Genomic DNA, 14,187 nt, shown 5'->3' on the forward strand with positions numbered 1-14,187 from the left:
TGAGATGTGTTGCTGCCATCAAATTCAAAATAAGGTAATATTTTCCATGAAATAGTAAAACATCTGACGTTCAACGCCTGATATGTTGTTTATGTTTTATTGTGAAAAAATACGGGTTAAGGAGTTTTGCATATTGATCGGAGTTCGTGAAGAACTTCTATGATACATAATTTACAGCTGGAAAATATGGGAATAATTAAAAACTCTTGTAATATTGTAATTAATATTGTAATTTCTTCAAGCTTGATTTAGTTAATGTCAGGTTTATTGACTAGTTTGACTTGGTAACTAACAAATTATATATGTAATGTACAGGATATTAACAGTAAAGCAACATGTTCAGACAAATTTTAATCCAAAGTACTCTGCTCAGCAGCCTTTTGGTCGGAATAGAATCACATCGAGCTCTGTGCCTTGTCTGTGTGTGTGGTGTGAGGGTGAAAGAAAGTAAAACAGCTACTTGCATCAAACAAAAGCTTTACAGGTGAATGAGTTTCATAATGACTGACTCCCTGACTTCAGTTGGAAATAGTTACTAAACCTGCTTCAACATTCAGGAAACAGCACTGGCTATTGTCATGACAGCATACGAATAACCATGCTGTGATTAACAGAACAATACATTCCTCTCATCTCCACTCACTCAATTAGGCCTACAGCGATAAAGAACATATAGTGATCTTCACTAAAATGTTGTACCTCTTCAGATTAACATCAAATGTTGATCACTCAGAGCAACATTCCTTCTCCCATAAGCATAGTTTTGATTCTGATAAAAAGAAACTGAGAAATGGAAAGCTAATATGCCGGGAGTCGCTTAAAATCATTAACGAAATAAAGGAAAGTAGTTTTTTCTCGGTTGCTGTACAGTTTATGTGAGTACACTTTTGGAGCAACTGAATATGCTGAGAAAGTCTAAGCTCCTGGAAATGAAAAACAAAAACAAAAACAAAAACAAAAAAGAGCAAAAAAAAAAAAGGCTTGTTTTACTGTTTCCTTTGTGCTAACCAGCTTTGTCTAGCAGACAAAGTGATCCTGATGCAAAGATAAAAGCTGCCTGCCACAATATGTACAATACCATACTATGTTTTTGCTTTTTATGACTGTTTCAAATGTCCATAATTTAGTTTTATGCTCAAGATTAAAACATGTTTTTTTCACGTGTCTCAAAGCAGTCTGTGTATTTGGAGTACTGTAATAGTAAACATATCCTACTTTGCATAATAATTACAAAGAATCTGGATAAATAAAAAAAATTATGTGCAGACAGATAGTTAATAAAAGTTGATGGATATTCACTTATAGGACCTTTTGTCAAAACAGTTTTATCTTGTTTTTCTTTAATTCAGCAGCTAATATTACAGTAGAACTAAAATATCACCTTACTAGTGGTAGAAAAGAGGTAAATGTTGATTCAAATTCTGAACTATATTGTCAGGTGTGGATTTGTGTCAGGTGTATGGAGTAAAAGCTTAGCTAGGTGCATTTTGCTTTACTCTTCCTGTGTTTGGTCCCACCTAGTGGACAAGGAGTGAATAATACAAATGAACAAAATACCCACCGGAACCAAGCAGCTCATTGTGCTGTATATTCAATCATCCTGCTTTTAATACAAAGTCAAGATACAATATCTACATCCATTGTTGGAAAGGAAAGGACAGGTACATAAGTGAGGGGATGGCGTCATCAGAGCTGGCCCTCAACATACTTGATAGGCTATTATGTTTCATGTGTGTGCCTTTTATATTTCTCTTGACACAATAATCATAAGAAATTGAAGGAATAACATATTTCATATATGCCACACACTGTCAAGACTTCTGGACCACACAAAAAGTTGAGAATATCAGAATATTTTGATTTAAACAATAAGTTTTGAGAGTGTGGATAGTTGGACATTTCTTGCCCATTCTCTGTCAAAAATACACTTGCTACCATGTGCTTTCCAGCAAAGTAAGTACCAACAGCTTGTCTAAGGCTTTCACCAACAAGTCTGCTATATAAACATAATTCATTGGATGTCCTTAAACGTATCATGGTGGGGTAGATCATGCCTCTGTTGTCATCATTACACCACTGCTGCAGCTAAAAACTTCAGGTGGGGAGGGCATCAGAAGGACATCACTGTAAACATAAACTAGGTTTGTCTCTAATGTACATCTCTAGGTTAACTAGTCAGACATCAGTAATCAGTATCAAATAGCACCCTACACAGAGGGCATACTTCATAATATTAAAGCAAATTAAAAAAAGCACCAAAACCGACCGAAAAGTAAAAAACAAACAGTGACAATATCGTACTTTAACATTGGCTTGCCAAAGAAACAAATAAACAACATCTTATTGGTTATACTTGCTAGATATCCCAAATAAATAATTAAAAACAAACATAAAAAGTAACAAAATAGAATAAGTATCTTAAAAAAAATCATGTGAAATAAATATGACAACGTGAACAATAACAATAAGGCTTCTTTTGCGACAATAAGAACTACATCACATCCAATCCCACGTTATATCTTGTGCTCAGACATATGTAACTGTACTGTATAGGACTTCAATGCTAGACTGTATGTACAAAATCAGTGACATTGCCCGAGATGTCTGATACACTGGAAATTTGCTGTGCTCAATCACCACGTGGGACCAATTGTATGTCAAATCAAGAAAATATATATTTATACCAAGGACTTGTGCGATTGAACTGGAGTTAGCGGGAGAGGGACCCGTCAGCGGGTTAGGCCGTTCTGTACAATGTGACATAGGAACAGAGAGGGTTAGTGGAGATGAAGGTGGAAAATGGGAGGGGTCTTTTGAAAGTGAGCATATTGACTTGCACTGAATGTTTTTTTTTTTATTTCTTTCAATATCTTTCATTGCCTTAAATAGTAAAATATTAGTTATCTATCTGCAATTCAAGTAGGTAAGCTTCATAGGAGGAAGATGATCAGGAAACAACTTTCATCCTCAAGTGAAGATACTGTATGACAAAAATGTAACACACAACGCATGAGTATAAAGCAGCATGTTGTAACACAAGAAATAAGACAGCATAAGGCAAAGACATACAGTAAAAACACAAAAATCTGCAGAAATGGGCTAGGAACGGTTCTAAATTCATGAAAGAAAGGGACTGAAGTTCAATTCACTGGTTAGCATCTCTTTCGTTATGCCACTGCTGAACTGACACAATGGGACTGGCAACAGGAGTAGCTGAGCTGGAGGGGTGAACAAGGACTACAGCAAATAGCAAGCAAGATTTGTGGAAGGAAGAATGCATTGGACTACAAATCTCAGCCCAGTTGAGGATCTGACGGGCTTTAATCACTGTTCTGAGGCCGGCTGTTCGGAGGCCAGCTGTTACTCGGCAATGACACGTCTGGGGAGTGTGAACTGATCCTTGGCCAGTGTTTAAAAGCGGTCTCTGGTCTGACTTTATGATCTGCTGGATAAAAGATGGAGCCATCTCTCCTGGTAGGCCACAGCTCATGTTCACGCTGCCTGGTTTCTCTTGGCACTGTACGTCGAGCAAATGAGCATCCACATGCTTCATCAACAGTCCTCAGTGTGTTGAGTCCGTACTGTAAGCTTCTGCTGAGGCATAGCCAAGACATCTGCCTTAAACTAGAATCAGAACTACCGGTGGTAGAAGTAGACACCTTTGAAATGGACTCACGAACACATAGAAATGTTCACCTTTGCACTTTGTTACCCCTTAATACACCAAACCAATAGATACAAAGTTGAGGATAAAAAGCCCATTTAGGGTGCAGCAAATATCCAGGCTCTTTGTGTTTTTTTTTTAGTTTTTTTTTTTTTATATATTTTGTTGTATTTTATACACACATAGTATCATAAATCCATTTCAGAAGCCATTTGTATTTCACTGGTTCATATTGAAGATAGCGGACCACAACACACATGTAATATACGTCCTTCACACTGGAACACTGAGGTAAGTATATGGATTACACATGGATACTCTCCACACCCACCAGCTCCTCAGGGAAGCTCCTGATGAGTGTGAATATTAGACTTGTTGCTGTTTTCTGTTGTTGCGTTTTGTCCTTGTTGGTGTAGGATTCATCTGTGAATCTCCCTCCCAGAGAAGGTTCAATGTTCATGTTATTTTAGGCAGTCTTCCTCATGTTTCACTTATTGGTTTGTTTGTGGACCTCGAAGCAGAAATATTGGTGGGTAGTTGTCTCTTCACTTACGTTGCATAGTGGTCAAAGCTACCCAGGTACTCCAGAGCAGCCTGGTAGCAGAACTGGTACTCATCCTGGGTCAGAGACAGACACAACAATGTGCAATTATTAATAACAGTGTTCATTTGGCCTCTTCCAACACTGATCCAGTCTTGATTTTCTTATCTAAAACTATGGCGTTAGTACCAAAAAAAAAAAAAAAAACTTTACTACAACCTTTACCTTGCTGACTGACTTTGTTGGGAAAGTTGTCATATCAAATTGATTGTTTTCAAATTTACTGGTTTTCAAATTTGACTGGAAATTTAGATTTTAGTGGTGAGATTCAGGTTAGACACTAATAATTAGATCTGGCATTGTATAACAACAATATAATATTCTCAGTACGATTAAATATGAGTCCAGTCAGCTTATAAAACAGATGGTCAAAAAAAAAAGTGGGAGTGCTTTTGCTTTAAAGTGCTAAGTGTTAAGTGTTTTTTCCTTCCTTTTACTCCTACTTCTCTGTGTGTTTTCTATCTGTTCTTTCACTGAGACTGAATAGTACACACTGTACTATTGTGATGATAATGTACTGTAACACGCGCGAGGCTCATACTAATATTTCTACTTTAAGGGCAAGAAACAACAAAGGATTTACGATGACATTTACACTGGCTATAATATTGCAGTTTTACTTTATCCAGTGCTAACAGCGAGTAGTTTCAGCACTTCTCTGACATGCTGCTTAGCGTTTACCTCAGTCTGCACCATGGCTGGCCTCTGTGTCCGCAGCATTTTGACAGTTTGGAAAATATCCACTGCCCCTTCATAACGCATCCTCTCCAGGACAATACTCAGAGTGATGAAGACACCTGTCCGCCCCACACCAGCACTACAGACAGAGGAAAACTTTTAGTGTGGTTTACAACATGTCAGGGCTCTAACAAGAGCACGCTACATGTAGACAATCCTACTGAGGATGCAATTAAAAGTGACCCAGCTGCTCTCACCTGCAGTGAACTGTGATCGGTCCATCCTGGCCAAACTGCTCCTTGGTTTTGTGAACTTGGCCAATGAAATCAATGAAGCCCTCCCCAGATTTGGGCACACCTTGCTCTGGCCAATCAGTGAACTGGAACTGACGGACTGTCCGTGACTGGCCATCCTGAAGTAGTCAGAAAGTGATGAGAGGAAAACCACAGAAATGTCAACAGAAACCCTGTGAGCCGAGCTGGTCTGAAAGCATATCTGATACTATTTTCCGCATATCACAATGTTTATTTTAAAGTGTGTAGTCATTAGCTATGTGTACACTATTTTAAGAGCTTTTTGCTGTATTGACTGAGAAGTGAGACTCTGCCAGGCAATATAAGTTTTTACTCTGTAATGATTACTGTTATGTAACCCTGGATCAGTGGCTGTGGTTAACATCAAGCTGTAACACCACTGTGTCTACTATTGTCAGCCAGTCAATAGACAATTGCATCTTTTCTCTTCTGCTCAGCCCTTCTGACTCCCCTTTAATAGAGATCAATACAGCATCCTGTCGATGTGGCGTCAGTGCAGGACAGGCTTGACGGGTGTTATCTATGACTGGCACATAGTAAGTGCACGAGGAAACACACACACACAAGCTATCAAGGTAATCTGGAGACAGCATGGTTGAAGGATAATCTAGGGATGCTTGTCGATACTGCTAACCTGCTGCGTTACACACATTCAAGTACACAAAACACACTAATTCACACATATCACAGGTCGATATGACACACTTGGCACCCGTACTTTTTAACAGTACTGATTTATTGAGTAAGTCGAGGAGTGTGGTGTCTCACCGCTGTTTAAGTACAACATACAACAGAAAGACACCTTGAACCCACCCTGGCATCCGTAACTTTGAACTCCCGAAGAATGTACTGAGGCATGTTGTACTCTGCCATAGGATCCACCACAAAGTATTGGTATCTGGCTGAGCGCTCAGCAGGCCAGTACTGGTGACACTTTTCCTGTGCAGAACAGAAAAAAAGGTCTGTCTTGTGCAGGTCTGTTATTCACTGTTATAACACTTTGTGTCTGCATGTTTTGTTGTCCATACCCGCCCCATTTCTCTTAGTTTAGTGAGCATGACAACTATGGTGGAGTTGTGTTCCCACAGCATTCTCCAGAAGTCTTCTGTAGTCTCAGCCAGTGGACCCTGGGTGGCAATGTAGCCTCTCTGTTGCCTACAAGCACATACACACAAAGACCCATTACAAAACCTCCCTTTATTCCACTTGTTTCATATTTCTTTTTTCTTATTCAAGCATCCGACTAGAAAGGGGGTCAGGCTTCAGGCAAGCAGAGTGACAGTCAAAACATGTGTGCACAACCTCTCTGAATCCCTGAATCATCAGAAGCTCATCAGTACCGTGCAGTGAGACAAAGAGTTGGAACATGTATACAGATCTGACAGAAGGTGACAGGTGAGAGCCGTGACTTCAGGGTCGCCACAGTGGATTATTGTCCGCATGTTGATTTGGCACAGTTTTTACGCCGGACGCCCTTCCTGACGCAACCCTCCCCAATTTGTACCGGGCTTGGACCGGCACTGCACAGCTGGGGAGGGGAATGTGCTGTTGGGGGTGGACAACTGCCTTAGCAACTGAGCTACAGCCCCCCACAGAAGGTGACAGGTGAGAGCACTGCGGTGAAAACCTATCCAATTCATTCACTCATCAAGTCATCATAAGTGAACAATGGGGTCAGGTCTTATTAATGTTTGTTAGGGAGAAACATACCTGTATCCGTCTATGTAACTGGCGTTGACGTAATCGGAGCCTTCCAGGCCTCTGATTGGCTGGAGGCAGACACGGGTGGTTTCATAGGGCATGATGTTAACCAGTCGGTTTTTAAATTTATTGCAAGGCAGGTTGGCTGTGACAAACCGGGACGTGTGGGCTTTGGTATTAGCCAGCCGCTGGAAGAGAAAAGAATTTCATTTAATTTCTTTTAAAACTTCAAACATAATTATGTAGCAAACCAAAACTGATCTCCTTTACTTTAAACTCCAGTTCCATGCCAGTGACATGTTCTCCACTCTCCACCTTGGAAAGTTTCTGCATGTAGGAATACAGACTCCTGGCGGCGACCTCAGTGTTGCCACAGGCTACGGCTTCCAGCAGTGCCTCGTGGATGAAGCTATACTGGTCCTCCGTCTGCACCATGTAGTTCCGCTGTGAGCGCATTAGGGTCACATGGCCGTAGATATCAACAGTGCGCTCGTGTCGAATTCGCTCCAGCATGGCATCGATAACAATAAAACAGCCGGTGCGACCGACACCAGCACTGAAGGAAGGAGAAGAAAAATTAGAACATGAGTTACTCATAGAGACAATTTTACTTTCAACTATTTTATTAAAAAGAATATTTAACCATTTTTGGTAATGTGCTCATTTGCTTTTAGGATAAATAAATGCTTTGACACATCTTTCATCCTTGCAAGTCAGTTTATGAAGCTACAGAGAGAAACTGGCTCTGTGTCTGTAATGACTCCATGTTAACAATTTACTGTATGGAATTGTGTCCATTGCTGTATTAAAAGTTCTTTTAAAAATTTGCATTGGAAAAATGCTGCAAAATCAAAGTAGTAGCAACAATCCAATACAATGCAATGATAGCATCTTATAGCAGTGACTCCAGAACTTCAGTAATGACGCACAGTGATGATGACTGATAGGTGTCTAAAATCCAAATATACTGCCCACTACTTATAGTGGGTCTATTATATTGGGTGCAGTGAGTGTGTGAACACAGATACAGCCTAATCCTTGGTTGGACACAGCGACTCCCTGGTGTTTCTGCTGGCTGCTAGCTATTTCCTGTGTTTGCTGTCTTTTTGCCAAGATATGCTGTCTCCTGGCTCTGGTTTCATTTATAGCAATAAAGCTAAGTGAGTGGTATCTCATCTAAGTCTCAGCAAGAAGTGAATAACCATATTTCCTCAATTGTCAAAACATTCCAATAAGATAAACATGGGGACAATACCTGCAATGCACAATGATGGGTCCAGCATCAGGGGGGTTGCACGCTTTGACCCTGCGGAGAAAGTTTAGGAACGGGGTGGGATATTCTGGCACACCATGATCTGGCCAGGCTGTAAACTGGAACTGCCGCACTTCTCGCCGCTCACTGCTTCCACTCTGACACACAAAAGAGGAAGGAATAAACATCTTCACTGCCAGTGAAACACAAGCTTCATTTTTACTACATGATTGAAACTACCATCAATCTATCCTTTTATCCATTCATCCATCCATCCATCCATCCATTAGCTTAACCAAATCGTGTCTTCCTGGGTTTTGGCATTCAGGCTGAAGTCTGTCTAATCTGTCTTTGAGTAAGAGGTGGAGTACACTCTGAGCAGGTCGTTAGTCAGTCCCAGAGCCAAATCATTCACATTCACACCATTCAACAGTATGGACTTATGGATTTGGTGCAATAAATATTTGTATCTGTAATTTGTATTTTGTATCTGTATTTGTATCAGTATCTATAAGCACAAATTTTGCATTTACAATGCATCTAAAATGGTAAATCATAAAATATAGATACAAATATTTATTGCACCAAATTAACAAAATTAACATACAGAAGTTACCTTCACTGCTCACCTTTGTACTGGGAGAGAAAACTCGAATACTCAAAAAAAAAACACATACAAGAACAAGGTGGACATTTAAACGTCACACAGCTGGATTCGAACCTAGGAACATCTAGCTGTGAGGCAGTGGCACTAAACAACTCTACAACAGAACTCATAATAGTGACATTTTCATTTGGTAAAGAGAATCACAAAATCCCTTCAAGGGGGTAAAAAATAAATAATGATTTATAAAAATAACAATATAAAAATAACCACTGATCTAATAGACAAAAATAATGAAGTAGATGAAGGCACTTTTATTCCCAAATCCAATCTAATTTCCATCCCAATATTACTACATTCTAGCAGTAACAGTACTACAAACTACACTGCTTAATATTTCCTGTGCATTATTCTTTACTGTATGACATATCTCCTAAATTGATGTTTCACAACACATCAACTAAAATTCAGAGAAGTGGTGCAACACTTGGAAGCTACAGTTGCCCTAGTTTCTGTGTTTGTAAGTAGGCCACAGAGACACACTAGTCTGACGGTCCTAGATTAGCCCCGTGCTATAAGAAAGTGCTCTGCCTCCAACAGTGATCAAATCTCAACGCCTGACACAGGGAGGCTGGCCTGATTTGAACACTTCCTGAAGCCCAGACTAATCTATTCTCCTCTGAATGTCCGCATGAACAGCTAATTCAGTGAGGGCAAAAATTCATGATTATTGCAGCTGCTCCTCGTTTTTAACTGTAAACTCAAGAAAGCAAAGAAGTTTTTTTGTGAATGTGACAGGAAGTTTAATAGAGGAAAGAGCAGAGAGGTGATTCATGGGAGAGTACAGGAGGACAAGAGCAAAACAATGTACCTTATGCAGGGAAAAAGTGCGAACGCAGAAAGTGGCCAGCTCCATTGTGTCCAGCAGGGTGACCTGGAGCATCCCGTAAGTATCTGTGCCACGACTTGGCCAGTACTGGTCACACTTTATCTAAACAAATAAAGTAACCTTCAATGTTAATCGATTATTTTAACCAACAGCACAGAATGTTAAATTACAGATAACCTAAGAAAGACCGTATAGTTCTAGCAAAGCTCCATATAATAAATATGGTTGATAAACTCAGTAGGCAAAGGCCTCGTCTCTAACCCGTGACTTCTCCTCCAGGCGTGTCATCATGACGATAGAGGCAGCTCGCTGCTCCCACACCATCCTCCAGAAGTCCCCGAACGTCTCTGCCAATGGGCCTTGAGTAGCAATGTAGGCATTCTGCTTTCTGTAGCCGTCAATGTAGTTGGCGTTGATATAGTCGCTCCCCAGGATACCTGCAAATGATATACTTGTAGGTCTCTTGCTAAACTGCAATCTGAATCGGTGACATAATAAATTAACCTCCGTGTATCGCATCAAACAGCCTAATGAACAGTTTGTTTCTGGCAGCCATGGCTTCCAACAGGCGGCTGCTAGATGACTAGTGGACGACAACAAACAAACAAGACTCTGTCGGTGTAAATTCATGAGCTCCAGATCAAATCCACTCTCCCCCTTCTTGTTCTGAAGGAGCTCTGGCTGCACTTGAATGCACCCGTGCTGTTTGTCAGTCTCATGCCACTGCACACAGCCGGTCTTGAGCACTGTTTGCAATTTCAGATTTCATCCATCACACAGCCCTCGCTCTCTTCTTCTGCCCTCCTCTGTGCTCACACCCCTGACACAAAGACTCTTCCATTACAATCTTTACCAAAACATCTCTTTCAACTTGCTATTTTTTTCCCAGCTGGTCCTCACCTTCTATGGGAGCCAGGATGACTCTGGTGTGGTCGTAGGCTATGACGTTAGCATATCGGTTTTTGGGCTTGTTGACCTCCAGGTTTGAATGCTCCCAGGTGAACTGCTGACTAGGGTCGATGGACTGAGAAGAAACAGAAAATACACGCACATAAACAGAGGGTGGTGCATTTGAGGATAATGGAAAGAGAGTGCTCTGTAATGTAGACAAGTTACAGCAATAAATTGCAGTATTGAATAAATCGTGAAAATATAGTCTTTACACACAGAGAAAAGTTACAAATGTTAAATAAAATTTGCAAGTTTAAACAAGTTTAACATCTCTAAACAATAAGGATGTGATCTACTTATTCATATGGAATGAAAATACATATTTCTCACTTCGTATTCCTGGGAAAGTCTCAGGTTATCGTTAGCTTTCAGCAGCTCTATGTGCTCAGCCAGCTCGCTGATGGGGATGGGAGGATGGCTCATCATTCCTAAGTGACAACAAAAGGGTCAGAGGTGACACAGGCAGCAGCTGAATAACCGAAATTACATCACTCATTTGCAAAGATGTGAAAATAATTATACAGTCAGAGAACATCACATGTTATTAAGGAGCACGCTGAGGCAGAAAATCAATTTTGATCCGTATGCAAGGACAAAGTGAGGCGAGTTGTTTTTGTTTGTAAATTATTTTTCTTTGATAAATTGCTTTCTATGTGATCAGAGGAGCAAAATCCAAGAGAAAACAAACAGAACACTAATTAGGAAGGTTTCACACACACACATACACACAAAGGAAGCAACCTATGCCTCTTCTTTGCTCAGCTGAAGAGATAGCAATCAATTTACCATTCAAAAGGCAAATAGCTACAACAATAAATCAAAGTAACACTGGTATGTACACAATAACCTCAATCCACTTAACACCAGTGTCACAAAGCATTCTCAGTGTTTCTTGAATTGTAATGCATTTTGAAGCACTATGTAAAGAATTTAAGTCATTCTGCTGCTATTGCTAGGGCTCATATCATTGGTTATTTTCTTCTACAGCCTGGTGCTGCAGCACCCACAGGTAATCACGACAAAATGCTCCTGTCTCGACCAAAATGACCTCAGATAGCATCAGCTGGTTTTGTTGGAAACAAATTTCATCTTTGCTGAGCGTCTCAAAAGCACAAATCTCAGGGGAGGAGAAGTGGGTGAGCTTCAAGGTTGCTGGCACATGAAAGAAAAAAATGTCTAATGATAGAAGAGCTGAAGCACTTTATACTGTGGGGTTTATTTCTTTTCCCACGAACACGTAAGCTATTTAAAAAAGGCTTTAGAGCTTCATCTGTGGATGAAATAATATGTGAAATTATTTGATTTTACACTGTATATCCTGGCAGGTAAAGACTAAACCTCCATGTGGTGGCACATCAATGTACCAACAATGACCCCGTGAAGCTTCTATAAACTGCAACCAGTAAAGTGCAGTGTGAAGTGATAAAATCCATTCAGGTTGTATGTTTTTGGATGCTGTTAATTGAATGGAAGAAGTGAAAGAGGAGCATCATTGGCCCGGTGCCACAACCAAAACAGCTGTGCTATTAGATCTCACACAGTGGGAGGTGGGGAGCAGCAACATCCTACTTCACAGTGGGGTTTTACTTACGCTGGTGAGAACAGAGCCGGTTCCTTGACAAATGATCACAGTTAATCCACGACACACCTTTTGATCATTTTCACTCAGAAATGTCTTTTTCTGTCTAATTTCTGTCTGTTCTAATGTCCTATCTGTAGCAGGGCATGTGGAAGGTGGGCGAGCGGAGATGATTCGATTTTGTCACACCATTATGACTCAGACGTGACTAAGCACTGACAGTACTACCTGGGCAGCGGCCATTTTGATCTCAGAAACAACAGGAAGCTGCCAGGTACATGCTGGTTGTGATGCGGAGGAGTTCTTCCACAATCTTGTCTGCATAATCTTACCAGGGTTAAAATTAGATGCATGAATATTTCAGTATCAAATGATGAGCAATCGGAAGTATACTTTATTATGCAAATACAAACTGTGTGTCTGGATGCCTGTGTGGGTACATGCTTCATACCAGGAGTCTGGAAGTTGATACGTCTCATCTCCACAGGGTCTGTTGGGTGATGGGCCATCATCTCTGCATTGCTCAACAGGCTCTTGGTTCCCGGTTCAGAGTCCTTGCGCTTGCTGCTAAGATGCCAGTGAGTCAAATGAGCAATTAACACATGCAAACAACCAGGGAGAGAAAACCGGACTCAGTACTGAAACATCATTAGCATGGCAACTTGATTTTAGTAAATAGCAAATTAACAGATGTGCTGTTTTACTGTTTTGTACAAATACCTTGGTAACATGTAATTACTGTGGGTTAAAATGAACAAAGAGGTTGACATTGGTTTAATCTTACCTGTCAGGCTTGCTGTTTCCAGTAAATTGGGAGCAAGGGAGGGAATAATTAAAGGAAGAAAAGGAAGGAAACAGACAGATTGTTAGAGAGGAAAATCAATATTTTGCATTAGTATTCAAAAGCTTGATGGCTTGCGGCAGATATCACAGGCCTGCAGCAGGGTCAGCCTGTTTGATAGACGTCTGAGGGGAGAACTAACTACTAAATTGGAGCAAATTTGATGAATATCAACCTGAAATTTGCGCATTTGTGGGAGGTCATCTGAAAATTTAACAATTCTGGTACAAGAGATCTACAAGAATGACCAGAGAATGATACACAGAAGGCTAATAGGAATATTGGCTGGTGATGTTCAGATTTTTCTTATTGTACAGCAAAAAGCTGACCAAGGACCTCCATCAATGAGTTACACTTTGCGTTGATGTGTGCACTGTAGCTTACTTTGAGCCAGTAGTACTTCAACCATTCTGCTCATCTGAACATCAAGTCCACCACTGGAAATAATCCCTAACAAATGCACCAATGTCTCAGTGCATGTTTGAGTTATACCTGCTAACAACAGTACTGTGTCCAGCTGTTTTAGGAAATTACTGAGCCTGTTTAAAAATTAAACTATATAACACATTTTAAACAGATTTAAATCTAAAGTAATAATGATAATAAAAAACATATATAGAAAAAAGCCAGTCTTACTTTTGGGGGCTCAACCCCACTCACTTTTTGTAAAGGAGGATAGCAATGACGATGCAGATGATGAAGACCACAGCCAGGACAGGTCCCACCACCCAGATCAGACCATCACCTGCATCAAGTGGCTGAGGATCTGAGTCTGGAGCAATCACTGGATCTGTATAGGGGCTGGCTACATACATTTTCTGAAAACACATAGGCAAATATTTAGGAAGCTGTATCTGTCCATTTTAGAAACAGCCATGATTAAATTATGTATATAATGACGACAAATGGTTATTAAAATCTATTTATTAACAAATGTAACTCTGCAATGTGTACTATGGCAGAAGTGTTCTAACATTCTGACCAAGCTGCACATGATTTTAAATGCACACTGTATGTGCAAGAGACTACATTTAATTTCTGTTTGAATCTTACTGATGTCTGAAGTGTTTTTATAATTAATGTAAACCGAATGAAGTGCATTTTTAGTAGTTG

General features: G+C 40.2%; 1 protein-coding gene across 1 annotated transcript in view; it reads right to left on the minus strand.

Moving 5' to 3' along the window:
• Positions 1-1,575: 1,575 nt before the first annotated feature.
• Positions 1,576-14,187, minus strand: part of LOC137098305 (receptor-type tyrosine-protein phosphatase S-like) — a 64,586-nt gene continuing 51,974 nt past the window's right edge. Inside the window, exons 23-38 of the mRNA XM_067474425.1 lie at positions 13,735-13,892; positions 13,567-13,569; positions 13,018-13,029; positions 12,685-12,797; positions 10,985-11,082; positions 10,604-10,727; positions 9,965-10,140; positions 9,686-9,805; positions 8,214-8,368; positions 7,229-7,514; positions 6,968-7,146; positions 6,286-6,412; positions 6,071-6,196; positions 5,201-5,355; positions 4,947-5,082; positions 1,576-4,282 (exon numbers count right to left, since the gene is read on the minus strand). Of these exons, the coding sequence (XP_067330526.1) occupies positions 4,214-4,282; positions 4,947-5,082; positions 5,201-5,355; positions 6,071-6,196; positions 6,286-6,412; positions 6,968-7,146; positions 7,229-7,514; positions 8,214-8,368; positions 9,686-9,805; positions 9,965-10,140; positions 10,604-10,727; positions 10,985-11,082; positions 12,685-12,797; positions 13,018-13,029; positions 13,567-13,569; positions 13,735-13,892 (2,037 nt within the window). The 3' untranslated portion in view covers positions 1,576-4,213. The remainder of the gene's footprint in view (positions 4,283-4,946; positions 5,083-5,200; positions 5,356-6,070; positions 6,197-6,285; positions 6,413-6,967; positions 7,147-7,228; positions 7,515-8,213; positions 8,369-9,685; positions 9,806-9,964; positions 10,141-10,603; positions 10,728-10,984; positions 11,083-12,684; positions 12,798-13,017; positions 13,030-13,566; positions 13,570-13,734; positions 13,893-14,187) is intronic.

The sequence above is a fragment of the Channa argus genome, chromosome 14 (genome assembly GCF_033026475.1).
Source record: "Channa argus isolate prfri chromosome 14, Channa argus male v1.0, whole genome shotgun sequence".
Taxonomy (NCBI): Eukaryota; Metazoa; Chordata; class Actinopteri; order Anabantiformes; family Channidae; genus Channa; species Channa argus.